Source organism: Bemisia tabaci, chromosome 5 (assembly GCF_918797505.1).
Source record: "Bemisia tabaci chromosome 5, PGI_BMITA_v3".
Taxonomy (NCBI): Eukaryota; Metazoa; Arthropoda; class Insecta; order Hemiptera; family Aleyrodidae; genus Bemisia; species Bemisia tabaci.
This window is the reverse complement of record NC_092797.1, coordinates 40,491,106-40,511,414: the sequence shown is the minus strand read 5'-3', so window position 1 is coordinate 40,511,414 and position 20,309 is coordinate 40,491,106. Positions and strand designations below refer to the sequence as shown.

The following is a 20,309-nucleotide window of genomic DNA, read 5'->3' as shown; positions in this document are numbered from 1 at the left end:
TTGGAAACATCTGCAAGGAATCCCGGAACTTCGACGGTCATGGGGTGCACTGAAAAAAATTCTCGCCGTTTTTACCACGGTCTGTTGGTACCTTTACCATCTCACTTTTTTTTACCAATTATTGGTAATTTTACCAAGACAGACTGGTAAGCTTACCTAAAAACCGGTATTTTTACTGTTTTTTTTTAGGTAAGAATACCACTTTTGTTGGTAATCAATTCCCGGTAACTTTGCCATTTTATCTCGGTAATTCTACCACAGTCGATAAAAAATATTGGCGTTTTTACCAAGGTCCAGTAAAATTACCGAGGAAGTTCAATAATTTTGCCAAGATTTCTCGGTAAAACAACCAATTCCATAAATGGTAATTTAACCAAGAAAAAACTGGGATCAAATAGAACCCTGAATTCTTGGTAATTTTACCCTTTTCTTAGCAAATACACCGAGATTTTTTTTTCAGTGTGGGAGAAATTGGAACAAAAAAGTTCCGAATCCCGGAACTTTTGACAGACATGGAATGGGAGCTCTGGAAATCGTAGTCATATTATTCAACCGTGGTGCGCCCAACGCATGGGTATATTTTTCCGAGGAATCGACTTCCAGCTCATCAACAGATTGGAAACTAAAGCTCGATTGAAGCAGATTGAAGCTTTTTACAGGAGTCAGGCTACTCAACTAAAGTGGGCGTGCAGGCACGCGACCACTCCACCCAGTGGCGTGGCGTGAATTGCGATATATCGATTGTTATGCCATTTAAACCTATGGTACGAAATCGATTATTAAGGTGTTCGCTGCGAACACCTTAATATCGATTCTTTACCATAAGTTTAAAATGGCATGACAATCGATATATCGCACGCACGCCACGCCACTGCACTCCACCACTCCGGCAAGGAGCACAGATTCCGAACTATGCACATAAAAACCGTTGTAGCTTCACGTACGACACCTCATCCATAGCGACATTTCCTACGGGTTTAGCGGACATATTTTCCCTGCAGGATGTCAACGCCGGCCGGTATAGCGTCGCTCACAAGGGCGCACGCAGCCTCGCAGTGAACTATTCGCAACTTGCTTCGCTGGGTTTTATTGGTTACGTAAGGGCGCGAAGGAGCTGGGCTCTGCCATGCTAAAAAAGCGCCGTATGAGCCGTCGGGCGTTGCCAAATTTCCTTCAACAAACCAAAAATTTTCGGGACATTTTTTTGGATATTTCTCTCCCGATTTTCTGAAGATTTCGTTCGTGATTCGATCTAAAAAATCTGAAAATTGCGAGGGAAAATATTCATAACGTTCCTCAAAAATGAATATTTTCTGGGTGGAAATTTGGCAACATTCGAGGGCTATTACGGCATTTTTACTCAGCACGGCAGAGCTGAAACCATTATGAAATGGAGCGGGTGAGTTTTCATTGATTGCGAGGAGGATACTTTTCGCATCTACATTTACGACTTCGGGTTCGTGGTCTCGAGGAAGTTTCGACGTCAATACTCCACCAACAAGGGGGGGGGGGGTGGAGCTGGGGCAAATTTTCGGGGTCGCAGGAATTTGTTAGACCCTGCATAAATCAGCTCTTGGCAATTTTCCCGTTTTCCTGTTCCGTTACGTAACGGAGAGGAACTCCTCTTTTCTCGAGGCTATCCGGCATGGTGAAGCAGGACCGGCAAGGATCGTGAGAAGGGGGGGGGGGGAGGGCGGTAAGAGACTTGCCGGGGATGGAATCTGGTTATTTAACTGGAGAATATTCTTCGCTCCGAGACTGAAATTTCTGAGATGAGTATCGGTAGGGGGGGAATAGAGTTATTAATCAATTTTGGACATGGTGTCTAGAATTCTTGACCCGGCGCATTCTCTGATTTTCAGAGGCTCGTTCCCTGATGAAAAACCGAAGTCTTCTCCCACTTCCCTGAGATTTACTGGGGAGAAAGAATATAAACTCTCCAGAGTTCCAGTAATGAATATCGATTTTAATTCATCTCAGCCGTTTCGACCGCGCCGGACGAAGCCGAAAAGCGGTCGGTCAGATTTGACCGCCAAATTTGAAAACGAAATGATCCCTAGGCGGTAGAAGAAGAGATTCCCGGTTTCTGGAACAAATTCCCTGATTTTTTCCCTGATTAATCCCGGTTTTTCCCGTTCTAGACACTATGATTTAGAAAGGCAGTTGATGTTTATGCACTGTTTAATAACAGGGCCATCACTACTTAAAATGATCTCGGGGGGTGGGGGGAACAAGACCTCTAAAAATGTCCAAAAATCTATTGATCGAACCAAGAATGATATGGAAAAGTCACGTCCTGATGTGCTTGACAGACAGAGTGAAAATAATTTTGAGGATAGATGAAATATAAAACTTAGAAAATCACTAAAGAATGTGAGGTACCTACTTAAATAAGAGATTCTGCTTATTTTTAAAAAATATACTCACTCTTTCATAGATGAGCAAGAACATACCTTCAGAGACCCAGTCTGGAAAGCGACATTTTGTAAATGCTAAATAAATGCATACAGTACTACTTGCTTAGTGGGCAATCAAATATTTTTAAAGTTTTGAATTTTTCTCCTGCCATTATTTTCCCCAAAAAAGTCAAGCGAAGAAAATGTATTTTTGCGTTTTGAGAGCGTTCAAAGATTTCCTCTCAAAAAATGAGATGCAGTACCTAATTTTTCTAAATTGTACCTACTTGCAAATGCAAAATCAGTCCGAAGGGAAAACAACATTCGAAGAGAAATTTAAACATCAGACTCATGATATTTATGAATGCACTTGAGGACTTCAGAGGGATCATAAAAGATCTCCTTGAATCCAATTTTTTTGAGTAATCCCAAAAATTTCAAGTTAAGTACCAAAGGAAACTTGCCATCAATTAATTATGAACAAAATAATAGTTGAAGTACCTCAAAGCAGTATTTGAAACTACCACTGTAGGCAACTGATAGTACTCATCTGTTGAAATGTATTTTGACAAACAGGTACCTTCGTAATATTAACAACAATTGATGACATAACACACATTTTAAAAGTTGGAATAAATCCACTCATTCTTGCAACAGCTACTAAATCATTGAGATGCAATGAATGACTTGCAGGTCACTATTACTGGGACAAGATAAAGGCAGTTTATGCGTGTTTCATTAGAGAACAGAGCTGTGTAGAATTGGTGAGGTTAAGTGCACATAATTTCTAGTTTCAATAAACTAAGAAAGTTTACAATGAAAGAAGGATATGAAGAAATTATCTTCCATTAGCATCATTTCTGATCTACATAATGCTCAGCGCAACAAGAGGGCATTTTGTGCTAAGTTAGGTACCAAGAATTTGTACCTATCTTGCAGACTATCAAAATGGTTACTGTTTGTTTAATTTCCATTGGAGCGTCTGATTTTTTCCAATAGAACGCTATACAATTATACATGTGAAATTACCTATCTTAACCCTTTTGCGGTAGACTTTGTTAAAAGCAATGTCTGATGATATAAGGCATGGATAGGAGGCAACAAATGACAACTGTGAACTTAGATTTCCTAGAAGAGGAACTTACGACCACTGCGGTTCATGACTAAGAATCTGAGATTTGATGAAATCTCACTCATGGATACTCGTGACAACATGTATGTGCATAAAAAATCAAAGCAAAAAGCATATCAAAACGATGACGGATGGGTACCGTAGGAGAATTTGAAACAAATTCCCGTTGAGTAGGAGCTCCGCCAATATTTCTTAGGTAAGAGGTTAAGTGAAATTGGAGAAAAAAGTCAGCTGTAGATTTAGAGGAAGATGATAGTGCAAAGGCTTGCAGCAAATTCGAGATGTTAAAATGCATAAACATAACGTGAGATTTGGCCGACTGACGTTGATTACATAAGAGTGCACAGGAAAATGTGATCTTACCTGTTGCTCTAATATGTAGGTTTTTTCATTGGCTGGCTTTTTTATTTCACCCATACTTTGAAGATTTGCATTAATTGTGCACTTGGAGAACCATTGGAACTAGGATTAAGAAAAAATAATACGGCTTGACAATAGAAATTCACACCACCTTCGCGACAACAAAATTTTAATAATTTACGAAAAAAACAGGTGCAGAAATTGAACTGATAATAGTGTTGACACTCTCAGCCAATCGGCAGGGAGAACGCTGAGTGTTCTGCGCATGCGCGATTAATCTATCCAGCGATTTCAGAAAAGTCAATAATCGGCACTGGTTGATTCTAGTGTTGCTAAGTCCAATGTTTTATGTCTATCCAAGAAGGAAAAAAAACAACCAGTTTTTTTGTAGAATATGTTTTTGACCAATGAGAGGATAGGCTACAACAAAACTTGTTGAGATTAGGAATCTGATTGGATAAAATTCATTGACCCACTTATGGTTCGCTTTCAGTTCCATAAAATTGCGTTCCTGTTCCTGTTCTTCTGTTCCTCTGTGAACTGACAATCCTAAAGCTCAAACTTTCGCGCCAAAATACAATCACCTAACCTCTTTTACATTTGTTTATGTAAGTTTTGAGCAATGTAGCGATGGCGATGTACATGTTCTAGTTCTAGTTCTACAGGTATTTTCAGCAGTTTTCTGACCATGTTTTGGTGTCATTAGCGTAGTAATTTTGGTCAACATCTCTCAAGTTTAATTATTATGTGTTGGGCTCATCACAGTTTTCAATGATTCTTAATCAATACCTGGAGTTTTCATGCAAAAGAACTGAAACCGATTCAACTTTCGTCTGAAAACACTGCTTCATGACTTGAAGATCTTTCGTAAGGACCGTCTCACCAAATCAGTTGCATTATCATGGGCATTACAGGATTGATACCGTTCCTCGAGAAAGCCTCTCAACCTGTCAATATTTCTCAGTTTTCTGGTTGTACTGTCGCAGTGGATGCTTACTGTTGGCTGCATAAAGGAGCATTTGCCTGTGCTGAAAAACTTGCCAGAGGAGATCATACTGATCAGTAAGTATGGCACTGGAAATTTTATACTCTCATCAAGACCAAAGTCATTTGCAGATTAAGCAACTTACAGGATAAGCATTCATTTTGTGCCCTCTATACCTCTCAACTCCTGATTCTTTGTTGACTCTGAACAGGCTTGAGAAAAATAGAACTATCGGAAATACCGGCTCATCAGTGCTTATAGAAGCCTGATCTAGTTGCTTATATGACAATTGAAAGAGACAAGCTGGTCCAAAGTCACCCTCCACACATCAACTCGCCGACCAAGATGTTTCCTTGTGTTACCATCCATTTGTCTACCCTTTTGTGGTGTTTGGCTTCACCTATGCTGTTGCTGATACTGCTGTAATGTATGCTGTTCAAAAGCTGAGCTACTGAACTTTTGAAATGATATGAATCTTCAAGCCTAACTAATCCTTAGCAGGCTTGCTGGGTTGTGTCTTTCTTTGTCTCGAAAGTTAACAAGGAGTAGTACATCGCTGAGTGCTCTAAAAGTGCCTGATTTTTTTTATTTTTGAGGCTGTGTAAACCATGTTACCTATCATTATATTTATTCTAATTTTTGACTTCCTTTCTCTTGAAAGTATATTTCTGATAATGTCAGATTGTTGCACACAGCCCATTTTCATGAATTGCACCCAATATTTTCCGTTCCCTTTTTTCAGGTATGTGTATTACTGTATGAAGTATGTGAATATGCTACTGCATCATAACATTAAGCCAATTCTTGTTTTTGATGGAGGTCATCTAAATGCCAAAGCTGACACTGAAAAGAAACGGAGAGAGTAAGTTATTTCTCTTCCTGAATTGTCTTAACCATAGCTTTAGCAGGGGTGCAAAAAATGCTCGACTACGCACTCATCTACATCGACCAAAAAATGTTGAAAGGCTCTTATAAATATGGGAAGGAGGATAATGTTGAAGGGTTAAAAGTCTAAAATCAAAGGAAGCAAGAAGACAAAGATCCTCTTTTTTTTAAAATTGGAGGGAAATCTTGTAGACAGCCTATGAGTAAAATATGGAAAGCTTGCAAGCGAGTGCACAAAACTGTGGAAACTTTATAAATTCTAGCCCCCCTGAGCCTCAGAAATATGCTAAACAAAATTCCTGATACATGTATTATATGGTAAGCCAGTGCCAGTGAAGTCACAAAGCATTGGTTGAATAGTAAAAACACATGTCACAGTGTTTCTAAGTTTCAATTTATTTTCAATTAGCTTCCTTAGAAAATACTGTCCAACTTTTTTTAATGGAATGACTATGCAGAGAATACTGAGCAGTGGCGTAGGAAGGGGGGGGCCAGGGGGGGCCTGGCCCCCCCCCAAAATTGGAAATAGTATCATCTGGCCCCCCCCAGAAATTCTGGATGGTGCAAAAACACCATCTTTAACGGTAAGTCTCTGTCGCCGTGGCCCGTGAGAGGATGCCTATCTTCCGAATTGAAGGAGAAAGCTATGTAAAATGTTTCCCAAAGTTTCCCGCAGAGCGCAACACAATTACCTCTAATTAACGAGGAAAAATCAGAGTGTAAAATAAAATTATGAATCAATGAAATTTATGGTATTTATGGTTTTGAATTTTATGGTGGGGCTTTCTCTAGGGTTAAATCGCATGGGGAGTTATCGTTGGGGTTTTTAATTACTAAAGGACTGAAACAAGGGTGTTGTTTGTCGCCAACCTTATTTAAAGTGTACCTGGAAGAAGTTTTAAAGGAATGGAAAAGATGCTGTTCGGGAATGGGCGTCCCGCTACGTGAAGATGGCACCCTTTATACTCTGTGCTTTGCTGATGATCAGGTGGTAATAGCTCAGGACGAAGAAGATGCGAATTACATGACGCGGAAGCTAGTGGAAGTATACCGAAAGTGGGAATGGAAGTAAATGTGGTTAAGACGGAGAAGTTGGTTATCGGTGGTGATCAGCAAAGCATTGAACTGGAGGATGGCCGGAAGATCCTGGACTGTGAAGAGTATAAATATCTCGGAGTTTGGTTAACTAAGGACGGAAATTTGGATCGGGCCATTAAAGATCGGAATGTGCAAGGCAGGAAAGCTATCACGATGCTAAATGGGGTTCTCTGGGACCAGAGTATCTCCAAGGAGACCAAAAGGAAAATTTACAACGTCATCGTGAAGAGTATCGTAACTTACGGGAGTGAGGTCTGGCAACTTAAGAAAAGAACTGAAGACATGCTTAGGGCAACCGAGATGGACTTTTGGCGAAGGTCTGCTGGGATATCGAGAAGAGAGCGTATCCGCAATGAAAGGGTACGCGAGATAATGGGTGTGGAAAAGGACATCGTGCACGATATCAGGTCCAAGCAGTTGGTCTGGTATGGACATGTGCGAAGGATGGCAGATGATCGGTTGCCCAAGCAGGTCTTTGATTGGGTTCCTCCCGGAAGGCGACGGCGTGGACGTCCTGTGAAAGGTTGGCGACAAGGGGTGGAGGAGGAGATCAGAAGGTGCCAATTGCCTGATGATCTCTGGGAGGATAGGGGGCAATGGCGATTGGGCGTCGCAGAGCGCGAGGCGGCGCTATAATCGCGACTTTATGTATGTATCAATGAAATTTATCACTCTTAATGCACATAGTTTTTACTTAAAATCTCGCGCTCGAACGGTTAGTTTTTCTTCTCTGTTCATTATTCAGTTGAATTGCTCTAAAAAATCTGGAAGCAATCGATTTTTTTCTAATTCATAATTCATATCTTTATTTTTTGGTACATGACAAATGCTCATTCGTTCATAGTTACGTCTTGCTCATTATATTATATTTTACTTTGCATGGGCTTTTCCTAATACAGAACAATGATTCTGGCATTCACTAAACATTTATTTCGCAATTTTCACACAAATGAGTGGTTAAAAGTGAGAAAATAAATGGAATAACCTGTTGAATGCAACAATTTCAAAGTATTTTAACCTTAAAATGCATAAAACTGGGTGAATTTTATGCAGAAATTGAAGGAAGATTAACGCCACAAGTGCCTCGAGATGCGCTCAAATAGAGTTAAAATTTCAAAAATTTTCCGGGGGAGGCCCCCCGGACCCCCCGCTGACCTGGGGGGTATTCCATACCCCCCAGACCCCCCGGTGGTGGGGGGCCAGGCCCCCCCCAGCAAAATGGCCTTGCTACGCCTATGATACTGAGAAATTTGGAACCTGCTAAATTTTTATATTATTTATGCAATGTTCCTTACGACCTCACATCTAAGCTTTTACAGTATGCAGTTAAAGTTACAATTAGCATTTCCTTTTCACCTCAGAATAATTATTCAAATACTTACATAATTTGTTTTGTTTTTATTTTACTCAATGAAATGCGAAATACCTTTCAATAGGTTTTTTTTTTTTTTTGTTTTAAATAGTATCTAGACTTGTTCCATGATATCCTATGTCATTTTGCATTTGAATCTATTTCAAATTTTAAATTGTTTTTGAAGAATCAGGTCCATCTAACAGTGATTTTATAATTTTTCTCCTCTAGGTCTCGAGAAGTGAACCGGAGGAAAGCTGCTGAACTCTTACGCTTGGACCGACCAAATGAAGCTAAAACATTCTTGCGGCGATGTGTGGATGTTACCCATGAAATGGCTTTAAATCTCATTCAAGAGTGTCGCTCGCGAAACGTCGATTGCATTGTGGCACCTTTTGAAGCAGATGCTCAACTTGCATACTTTAGTCTGAACGATATTGCAGACATTGTGATAACAGAAGACTCAGATCTTTTGCTTTTTGGCTGTAAAAAAGTTAGTGCAATTCCTCTCTCAAGTATCAAAAAATCCTCTCTATGTCTCCCTTTTTGATTTGCAAGAAACACTCCAAAATTTGGTTGAAGATATCAGTACCCTTTGCACATGAGCAATGTTTCAAATAAACGTCTCTGCGATGCAACCAACTAACTAAGTTGACGAGAAAATGTTCAAATATTCGAGTTTTAATCCAAATTTGTAATATTCTTTAAATTTTTATAATCTTTAAACTTCCACATTTCCACACAACTGTTCGGAAAAAAAAAATTTCATTCAGGTATGAAAGAATGTCCAACTATTTTACAGTCCTTGTGTTGCCTCTGTAACTGGCACCAATGAAGCTAATCTACATGGATTTAAGAACAAAAAATTGAGAAGACTTAGTGGTGCAAAAAGATCTAAAATACCAACCATTTCTTGTGATTCGATTTTTTTTTGTTTGGTGTGGTAAAATTTTAAATTGTCAATACATATTAAATTCCAATTTGTCATTTTTGAAGGTAATCAGAAGGGAGATTCAAGTCATCTTTATCAAATATTGCCCCTTGGTGCAAGTTTCCCCTCTAATTTAAGATGGATTAAGAGATGTGACATTTTTTGCACCCCTGAAAAGACCAATACGAAAATCTTAAAGCTATTTTTCAAAGAGGTACCGAGTTGTACAAAATGCATTCACAAGTATTGAGCTCATGCTTTAAGTCATCTTAGGTTCATTCATCTATTAAATTGTATTTTTTTGCAGGTTTTGTTTAAAATGGACGTAAATGGCAATGGTTTGTTGGTGGATCAAAAAAAACTTCACCTTGCAATGGGAATAAGGGAAAGTGCATTCTCTCTAGAAAAGTTCCGTCATATGTGCATACTTTCCGGCTGTGATTATTTACCCTCATTGCCTGGCATTGGATTGGCTAAAGCTTGTCGTTTCATCACACGATCTATAGAACCTGACATACACAAGGTATAATAATTACCCACCCTGAAAAAAATAACAATTTTTAAGATTCTCTAAATTTTGGCTCGCTTCCTCTTAATTCAGCCCTGATTGTTTACTTTTTTTCAGCTGCTTTGTGGCATTTATTTTCAACTTTGCACTTGGATTTCATTTACGGAGGGCAATATGGCAATTACCCTGTAAAATTTTTGTAGGGTTATTTAGGCCAACACGGCCTTTGCATGATCCAGGAATTACCTTGGAAGTAGGTGTTTCTGGGGCAAATCTTAAAAAGAAACACACTTCAAAGCTTAAAATAGCTGGGAAGAAAGAGACTCAAAGTTTTAGGAACAATTAGAACGATTTTCATTGGCCCAAAGCTTAAAACATCATACAGAGTGAGAACTCATGATTTCAACCACCATGAGTCTGATGTAAAATGCCTGCAGTATGATTATCATCAGGAGATTGATTTCATTTCATTGGAATAGCAAAAATGTTTTTATCACACAGTGATAATATCACAAGCAAAGTCGAGATGCATGTTTTCACATTACAATTGTGACTGAAAAGTAAATGAACAAAAGTAGGTGCAAAGGTACATGCCAGTCAATTTTTCATGTGGCGCTATGAAATCTATTGACTTAATATTTTCTGTTCGAGATGAAGTTGGATTTTCTGGGGCTTCGAAAGCCATTTTCTCAGCTAAAATTTGATCTAATGATAAATGGGAAAATGAATGGTTTTCCCTCGTTCATACTTTTCTGGAATTGAATTAAACTTCTTTTCTAATTTTTAAATTTCGGCTAACGTTTAGATTTGTCTCTCCTTCTCCCCCAATCTAATTTAAATGTCGTCCCCAACTACGTATGTCAGCAATCTTTGTATTTCCACAATACCATTAAAAATTACTGTTCACAATTTTCCGAAGAAACGAAGAGTACGAAATGAAATGAATGAAGGGTCTCTTGAAAATTAAAACCAGTAGGCTACAGACAAAGAAATTTCTTAATGTAGAAGGTCACTACTTTTTTGCCCTCAATTAAGTGTTTTTTTATTTTTCTTCTTCACAGGCTTTGACAAGACTGCCGACTCATTTAAACATGTCTCAGCTCAGTGTTACGCCTGAGTATCGGGATAAATTTGTGGAAGCAGACTTGGTGTTTAAACACCAACCAGTTTTTGATCCTTTCAAACGCAAAATTGTGCCTCTCACTGATCCTCCAGAAGATGTGTCGCTCTCAGACCTGTGGGTTTTACGGCCTGACGATCAAGCTGAACAATTAGCCCTAGGAAATTTGAATCCTTTTTCATTGAAAAAAATGGACGACTGGCATCCTAATGCAAAAGAGGTGCACATATTTTAATTTTCGCATGTTGCTAGCCGATTTTACCCCATGCCCTTCTTTCAAATCAGGATTAGTGTAGTAAATGTGTGCATTTTCTGGAGTTCTAATTTAAATCTATACTTAATTAAACTGTCCCTCTGCAGCCTGATAGTTGCAATTTTATGTCTGCACGACAATACATCTAAAATTGATATATTACACTGCACAGACTCTTGCTTTGTCAGATTTCTTATCTTGCCAACGAAGTCAGATAAAGTTTCAACAGTCAAGCTGCTGGGAATATTTTTTGAAAGGACTGAAGACGATTCAAGCTTCTAGTCATCATTTATCAGTAGTCTGTCCTGACAATCATGGAAAAAAAAAGTGATAAAGACCGCTTAAAATAGTTGGCATCTAAAAATTTTATCAGCTCACCCCCTATTTTTTATTGCTAAAGAGTCCTCAATATCACCATAAAGTTTTGAGTATCAGAATAGTGGATCTAAAATTGTTTCGCAAGCAGTCGCCAATTAATAAAAGTTTTATGATGTATAAAATTCCATAAGGTTGAGATGAGTTTACTTACAAAGCTTCCAAGTGTAACCGGAATTTCGAGTTGAAATTTCGCATGAAGATACTAGAGATGATTTTAGGGATGCCGTATTTTTTCGTTTTTTTGAATGTCGGGAAGCCCTCAAAAAAGGGCTAAAGATGCGGAAAAAACGCGTGCGCTAGGGCACAAGGTAAACCTAGGAGATAGAGGCACTCCGTTTTATCAGTACCGCATGGCCAAACGGTAGCGCGCTCGCCTCGCATGCGTGAGGTTCTTGGATCGGATCCTGCTTACAGCTCGTAATTTTATTTTACTTTATGCTTGTTTATTTTTCACTTACTTTATTTTGCACCATTCGCTCCGCAAACCGACTTACGAGGTAGAACAGTAGTGACTGAAGATTATTTACATATGCTGATAAAAACTCGAAGTTTCTCTTGGATTGAAACGTTATTTATAATTGAATAAACAAAACACTCTAAAACTCACCAAATTTCGTTGCCAAGCTGAATTTTCGGAGTACCAGTCAGATACAGATGCAGATTCGACTGATACTCCGGAAATTCAGCTTGGCAACGAAATTTGGTGAGTTTTAGAGCGTTTTGTTTTTTTCAATTAATATAACGTTTCAATCCAAGAGAAACTTCGAGTTTTTATCAGCATATGTAAAAAATCTTCAGTCACTACGTGTTCTACCTCGTAAGTCGGTTTGCGGAGCGAATGGTGCAAAATAAAGTAAGTGAAAAATAAACAAGCATAAAGTAAAATAAAATTCGAGCTGTAAGCAGGATCCGATCCAAGAACCTCACGCATGCGAGGCGAGCGCGCTACCGTTTGGCCATGCGGTACTGATAAGAACGGAGTGCCTCTATCTCCTAGGTTTACCTTGTGCCGCTAGCGCACGCGTTTTTTCCGCATCTTTAGCCCTTTTTTGAGGGCTTTCCCGACCCCATTCGAAAAACGAAAAAATACGGCATCCTAAAATCATCTCTAGTATCTTCATGCGAAATTTCAACTCGAAATTCCGGTTACACTTGGGAAGCTCCCCTTGTTAGTCCAATTTTCTCAGGATCAAAGTATGAAAATTAGTAATTTTAACAGGACAATCCACAAATTTTATTATTTTTTGTGAAAATGTATGTATTTCTTTTTCATGTTACAAACCAAAACTTAACCTTTTTTTTCTCTTTTTTTCTCTTTCTTTATGAAATCTTTTTTTTGTTTAGAAACAGCTTAAAAGGAGCAAAAGTTGGAATGGAAAAGCTCCCCATAAAAGTATTTGGTCGCCAGATTTTCTCGAAGCCTTAAAGAAAAAAAGAGAAGAAATTGAAAAGAAGAAAAAAGCTGGGTCTGCTTTTGTCATTCCCTCCACTCTTGGGAAGCAGGTTGTTCAAAAAGCACAAACTCCAACGAAAAAGAGAGTCAGCGAAGGTAAGCATTATGTGTATTAATGTTAAAAAGTAACATTGCACCAAAGTTTTCGCATGTTCAATGCTCTGGTGCAGAACTACAGTCGTATCTCGTTAGAATGTCTTTGGAGGGGGGGGGGGGGAGTTGTTTCCAAAAAATGGTTTTTGAGCAACACCTAAATGAGAAATGGCCAACAGAGACTTGAAAAAATGAACTTTGTTTCAAGGAAAACGTTACTTTGAAAACGTCATAACGAGATTCGACTGAGAAATTGTTTTTTCACAAGATATCGATTCTTGAGGAGAAAGAAATCTCAACTCCTTTGTTTTTAATATGTTGTTAAAAAGTTTGTTTTTAAAAGGACCATGTGTCCTGCCTGTGCCTAAAATCTCTAATTCAGACAGTCTTCAAATATTTTTATTTGCATTATTTCTGTAATATCTATCTGTATACAAACGAAGGCCAAAACAGCTGATTCTGGCTGATCTGTGATAACTCAATATTCTGCGCAAGCTGAATTGTCGGGTGAGAATAAGTTGAAAATAAAGTGAATGGCAATGCAATTGATCAAAAGTGGCATGGTGTGGTTCCTTACCGAGAACTTTCCTGACAGTGCCCTCACTCGCCCCCACTTCCTGGGACCACTTCTGGTACCAGGATAACTTGAGTAACAAATGTAGGGTAATTTTTATGTAGTATCTGAAATTTGCAGTTTCACCAACGGATTATTACTACGTGGAGCTATATGGATGAGTCTATGCACATAGAGCATTTTCATCCTGTAGCAGCGATTGGAATAGACCGGATGAAAAAATTATTGTACATTTCCCTTCCGGCGTTGTGTGACAATGGCCTGCATCTTCCCAATCATTCAGAAATTTCATATCCTCCCTGAAAATTTCTTGTTTTCTAATACTCTTTAAAGCAGCCAATTTCAGAGCACATACTTTCATTTTTAGATTGCACGTCCAGCAGATTTTCAGCACAAGTATAATCTAATGGGATCGCGATGAAGCAAAAACGATTTTCCATTTATTGTGCTGAAACATTCTCAGAGGCTACAACAATTTTCTATCACAAAATGATGTAATGAGTTGTGTGAAGTGCCCACCCAAAAAAATTTTAGAAAATCAGTTAATGAAAGATTCTGTTTTTAAAATGGAAGTAGAAAATTCTTCATAAGACACAACACAATGTTAATACATCATTTTAATAATTTTTACACTGCCATTTACAGATTTTGAAGATGAAAAGAAACAGTTTATTGAAATGTACGGGTCTTATGAACAACCAGCGAAAAGGTTACGTATGGAAGATCATGGTCTAGATGAGCCAATAGAAGAAGATGACTCTCCAATTAAACCCAAAACTCCGGTCCGCGTTCCCTTTTCTAAATCCGAGGTTTCCCCTGTAAAACAGTCTAAATCAACAAGCAAGCACAAACGGACAGTCCTTGATGACAACATCATTTTAGTTAGTGGGTAAGTAATTGCATTTAAAAATACGGTCTTTTGGAAAAAGGAAAACTCATTTAGGTTGAAAGTAAGGAAACTTGTTAGGAAAATTACCGCTCTGCCACTCTTCCACTCTGTGTTTTCAGATGCATGTTTAATAATAATTCTAGTCGACAATTTCTATTTCTTTTTTCTAAAAAAGCAAGTTTACAAAAATGAAGAGCTAAGAATATGATTAATGCAATAAAAATCAGAGTGAGTTTATCATAAATATCATTTTGGAAGGATAGAAATTTCAGTTTTTGTGGTTCGAGAGGTTTAGTATTTGGAATCGTGAAAAGCTGTGCAAAGTCGATGCACCATCAGAAGGGATTTGAAATATGTTTACAATGAAACAGAAAAGGAGCTCATAAAAATGTTATAAACAATGCAATCTGCATTATCTGAAAGTAACATTTTAGCAGTCAGAAATCCGGTGAACGTCATTGTGCACTCCTCTCCTTGCAGAGAACAAATTTGTATTTTTGAAAAAACCATTGTTTTCGTATTATTCAAAACCTAAAAACTTTAAGTTTGATCAAAACATGAAAAATAACATCACTCAAGGGTGAGTTTGATTTTGTGAAAGTTTTACAACCTGTACCGGATTTTTCTTTTTTTAATCTTTGTTTTTGATGCTATGTTATTTTTTATTTTTATTTAAGGCAAAGTAAATTCACTAAAGGGATTTATGCAAAAGGAGTATTTTCTTCTTGAGGTTAGGAGACGTTGTTGTATTAGAATTTCAGATTTAAGAATAGCTGATTTTTATGTGAAATACTTCTGACCTCATCTTATGGTTCTCTTCTCTTTTTTTACAGTTACTTTTGCAACTCACCTGAACCTGAACCTGAAATCAAGCAAAATTCCCAAGAAATTGAGTCATCACAAGACTTTTTGGATGAACCAATAGAAGATCTCGCAGAATTAGACAGGACATGTCAGGCAGCAGAGCTTTTGAGTTCATACCATCGCAAACCTCTTGTAGATATTAAAAATACTTCTCCTCCAACCTCCCCTGAAAAAATGAAATTATCTGATCTTTCGCCACCTCCAAGTCCTGAACTCATTACCAGTAAATCTGCCAAGCCAAGTATGAATCCTTTTAGTAAGAAATGTAGAGGGCAGAAAGATGAGAATGAAAGCCTATTAGATACTATCGACGAAAAGACTCAGGAAGCGGTTGAAGAAACCAAACGTGATATGATTTGTGCCAAAAATAGAAGCTCTAACTCTGAGTCCAAAAGTAGAACTTTAGAAATCCTTGATAGTTCCAAAATAGATTCTTCATGTGAAAAAAACAAAAGCTTCAACACTGAAATTGATATTAGTAATAGAGGAACCAGAGGTGTTTCGCATGAAAATTCATCAAACAAAAAACTTGCTAGACAAGACGTCGAAAGTAAGCCATTCAGTTCATCTTCCACCATTCTCGAAGAACTATCTACGACCTCCAGTCAACTTAATAATACAAATTCTAATGGTGGATCCGCAGGAAACTTTAATTGGGCCAAAAAATTTGATAAATATAGATCCTCAACAATTCGCTATCAAAAATCACCAGCATCTAGTCAAGAATTCAAAAGTCCTGCTCAGAACTGCTCAACTACTTCTCCCTCAAAAACCCAGCCCGAAGAAGTGTGTAAGGATACTCCTGTTAAAATAGATAGCAATGATACCAGTCTTTCGGAAAAGAGTCAAAATGAAGAAGTGGATACATTCCCTATCAAGGAACACTCTTTTTTGCGTCCAACTCTCTCCCAGGTAATTCATTATCAATCTCAAGTCATGATGTGCACCCTACTGTAGCCTGTCTAAGGTAGAACCCTGGCAAATCAGAATTATTTTCACAACAGGGACTCTTGGTAGTGGTCCAATCATTGATATTCATTGGCTCACAAAGTCAACCTATCATCACACCAAGAGCACTTTAGCCTTTTTCCACTCAGAGCAAGGCACCTGCTGAATCTCCTCTCCCTGTCTTACCTTCATAAATATCTGCTGCATAGAGTGCTTGAATCCTCTGATGTGCGTGAAGCAAGACGTAGTAGGACAGGTAATGACAAACGAGGAATGAGACATTCTAATTCCATCAATTAGTTTATACAGTTTATACTATTTTGATTTGTCAGGATCCTTTGTATCTTGGACATACGGACCCCGTTAAGCAGAAAAGAACCAAGTCACATCAGCTATTACCAAATTTAAGTGGGCAATTTTATTTTTTCATGAAAACGGTTGTGCGGATTTTTGAGCAAATTTCAGTGAATTTTCTGCCTAGTATGAGGCAAACCCCTCAAAATTTTCCAAGGAATCCGCACAAACATTCTCCTGTAAAAAATTAAATTGCCCAGTTCAATTTAGCAATATCTGATGTGGCTTGGTTTTTTTCTGCCAAACGTGGGCCATATTATAACATGAAATTGTATTCAGTCCATCATTAAAATGCTTAAAATATCGAAGAAGAAATCAAATCCAATTCGGTCCGTAATCTGTCAGAAAGAAGTTAAAAAAATTTGCTATACCTTCAAGTGGAGATGTGTACTTGTTTCAGTTTTAGAAGATAATTGGTAGGTAGACTCTTCGAAATCTCATAATTATGTAATTTACTTTAAGGTTTTCATTCAAAAGGTTTTAGATTTGAAATTAATTATTAAAACCTTTGATTTGCCTCAGGAATATCTTTTTAATCTCTATAAGCAAGGAAAAATCGAATTGGCGTGCTTATGGTCCTATTATACACCTCTTCCTATATACTGAAAGGCTTTTTTATGGTAGTTACGAAGTTTTTCTATAAATGTAGCCCATAATATCAGTGACTGCCATGAACATCTCTTTAAAATATGAAACATAATCATAGTCATAATAGAGTTTAAAATATGTTCTTGGATAATTTTTTAAAAGCTGTTTCAGTGCAGCTTGTTACATTGCATCTAATTTCTAATGTCTCTTCTTAGGAGTCTGATGAAGGTTTTTGTAGCCCTAGCATGGAAGTTAAGTCAAAGAAAGGAACATTCTCCTTAAAGCAAGCAACCCCAACTTCTACTCGAAAATCTTTAACTCCGTCCGCTTGCCGTAGAGTTGGACTCAGCAAAAAGTCACCAACTACCGACTTGAAACAAAGTTCACTAAAAAGTTTTCTCTTTAAGTAAGTACTTCAATGTTTCACATAAGAATCTATTCTCTTATAAATTCCTCTCTTTCAATGGTGTGACAATCTTGGCGATCGATCAACTGATCTGCCATTAAAATTTATGGAGAAGAATCGATTATCAAGGGATTAGCAATGAGCACTTTACTTCACTCCTTACCTTAGTTTCAAGTGGGAAAATATTGACAGTTGATGATTCATGCTTTCTTACTGCAACTACTGTGCTTTAGTATGAGATTTTTTTTCAAAATGCCTGGCATTTCAATTACATAAACAAATTTTAATCCTGTAAATTTGGTCCAGAAAAATGATCCACCTAGGTGACAATACCCTCGCTGAAAGTTTCTTTGCAACTCATTCTTAGGTTTTTGGATTTTCTTTCAATTTTCGTTTTGTAGGACTATTTTTTATACCTCTGGTTTGTTGTGTTTAAAGCCAACAGTTTGAGATTAAATCTAGCTGAAGGAAGGTTAAATAGGTTTGTTAGTAATTTAGCGTTTAGGGATTGCTAGAAGTTTACTGACGCTTACACAATTTAAGATTTAGAACTGAAATACAACTGAAGAATTTTTAAGTTCTCGGACGCTTCAAAGTTGAAACTAATAGTGAACTAAAGTTGAAAGTTTTAACTAATTTTCATGACTTTTTTTGTTTCAGGCCCAAGCCAAAACTGAACTGAATATTTTCTTCCATTCCTATCATTCTAATTCACCTTTGGATGCTTTTATCTTTTGTGATATTCCTCTATTTGTTTACTGTTATTAAAAATAGGTTTAAGTTTTTTAAGACTTATTGGTATTTTATATCGATATTGATTAAGGCTTTGCAAAATTGTTGCATACATGACGCGTTAGCAGAAGATTTGCATCTTTGAAAAATGAGATATTTTATCTGTTCCTTGGTATTTTTTATCACACTGCCAATCTCAGGTTGTGGTGCAAAGCAGAAGTTCTTCACTTCTCTTTACTTCACCGCTAATAACCGTAAAAAAAAAGTGTGGCCTTAATTAAAATAGTATGTACTTGTAGTCAGTCTCACAGGCTTATTTTTACTTACTACCATAAATAGTCTGCGTTAGAATGTGTTTTTCAACTCCCAGATATCTTGTGTGAACATCATTGAAACTATCAATTAGAGCTCTTAGCCGTGCGACTTCTTAATTTTCTTATATTGAATTTTCAATAGTCCTACTTCGTGTGATATTAAAATGATTAACTCCTAGAAAGGACAATGGCTGTGATGTTTCATTGAACAGGAGGATTTACGGTTTTTATGCCTCTCTATAATTTCAGCATCTAGTAACTCTACAATATCTGAAATTATTAATTTAGCATTCTTAGTGTGAACAATCTTCAATCTTAGCTATGAAAATGAAAATTTGAAATTCTTTCAGTCCATCTCATCATAATGTTTTTGAAGATCAGAAAATAATTTTTGATAAACCTGACTTGCTCATTGTTCATGCAATACCTCTTAATTGAAAGTGCTGTATGTAGTATCTTAAATTTTACAAATCCACCCCTCTGAGTTCGTCTTTAAACATCGTGATTTACATGGACTTAGCTCGGTATTTTTTTTTGGTGCAGATACAATCACACTTTAGAGAGATTAATGCATTGATAATCGTCTTTATCCCAATTTGCTTTTGTTAAGGTTTTGGATTAATTGAAACAAAGTATTTTTGTTTTCCTTGCCATCTCTAACATCAATTGTAAGTGCCAAAATGTACAAGATTATTTTTTATTACTCCTTCCCCAATAAATGCTCTGGCTAAATGGTCACATCGCAAGTGCCTAGAGCTGCGTTGCTAAACTCTCCGGAGGGCTCTCCGGAGGATTGGGAGCGGAGAGTCTCAGAGAATTACCGGGAGGGTTGACGTCATCTCTTCAGTCTCTCCGCGTTGTTGGGTCCGCCAGATTCTGTTTAGTTTACACTTCAATTTTAAGTTAAGTTTCTTTATTCATTTCGTTTTCGCTATCGATAATTTAAGGAAATGAATTAAATCATAACTTACGAGCATTCATTCGTTCAAACCCTTCTAGTGGAAGCTCCGTAGTTATTCTCATCGCAAAGTTAAAAATGAAATCCACAAACATTTTCATCTTTGAATATTTAAAAATTCTTTAACTCACTACATAAGCAGAAAAAAAGGCGCGAGAATGCTGAACGCCTATATTCTTACGTCAGTCTACGTATTGGTCTCCAGCTCTCCGACCTCGAGAGGTCGGAGAGCTGGAGAGCAGTTTGGAGACTGACGTAGCATGACGTAGCAAGTCTCCGGGTAATTCCTCTGGAGTCAGAACAACGGTTGTTTACGTCTTCGGGTAACTCCGGAGACTTTAGCAACGCAGCTTAGTTATCATTTTAGCCAAAATTTTAATAATGAAAGACTGCTCTCTTTGATTCTTGAGGGACAGATGAACTTAGATTGAGTCTAGCTAGTAAGGGTCTTCCCGTTATTTATATCTCAACACTTTGAAATCATTTTATAATATTATGGTTTATTATAATACAATAAAAAAGTTAATTTGTCTATTTCTTTTGTTGTTGTTGCATTGACACTGATTGCAAGTTTGATCGACATGACCTTTCAATGGATGTTTTTAGCCAAGTAAATCGAAAACCGGTTAAAAATTAAAGTATATGTATGAACTATTCAGGGTCGACTTTTCAATTTTGCCGCTTAATAACACAATTTTAGTCATTGTGAGATTAATAGGCGAGAATGAGTCCAATTCAA

General features: G+C 37.4%; 2 protein-coding genes across 3 annotated transcripts in view; one reads left to right on the top strand and one right to left on the bottom strand.

The window, feature by feature from the left end:
• LOC109040717 (putative sodium-coupled neutral amino acid transporter 11) overlaps positions 1–4,176 on the bottom strand; it is a 45,274-nt gene extending 41,098 nt beyond the window's left edge. The window contains exon 1 of the mRNA XM_019056725.2: positions 3,892–4,176. Within this exon, the coding sequence (XP_018912270.1) occupies positions 3,892–3,945 (54 nt within the window). The 5' untranslated portion in view covers positions 3,946–4,176. The remainder of the gene's footprint in view (positions 1–3,891) is intronic.
• Positions 4,177–4,475: 299 nt separating this feature from the next.
• On the top strand, positions 4,476–20,104 carry tos (Exonuclease tos). 2 transcript variants are annotated; one of them, XM_019056862.2, is made up of 10 exons: positions 4,476–4,950; positions 5,616–5,735; positions 8,439–8,700; positions 9,446–9,661; positions 10,708–10,986; positions 12,748–12,946; positions 14,163–14,406; positions 15,240–16,182; positions 17,376–17,566; positions 18,227–20,104. In XM_019056862.2, exons 1-10 carry the CDS (start codon positions 4,790–4,792, stop codon positions 18,246–18,248), a joined length of 2,637 nt encoding a protein of 878 aa, XP_018912407.2. In that variant the 5' UTR covers positions 4,476–4,789; the 3' UTR covers positions 18,249–20,104. The 2 variants fall into 2 exon arrangements, with proteins under 2 accessions (XP_018912407.2, XP_018912406.2); XM_019056861.2 differs by having other exon boundaries at positions 4,477–4,950; positions 12,742–12,946.
• The last annotated feature ends 205 nt before the right edge of the window (positions 20,105–20,309 follow it).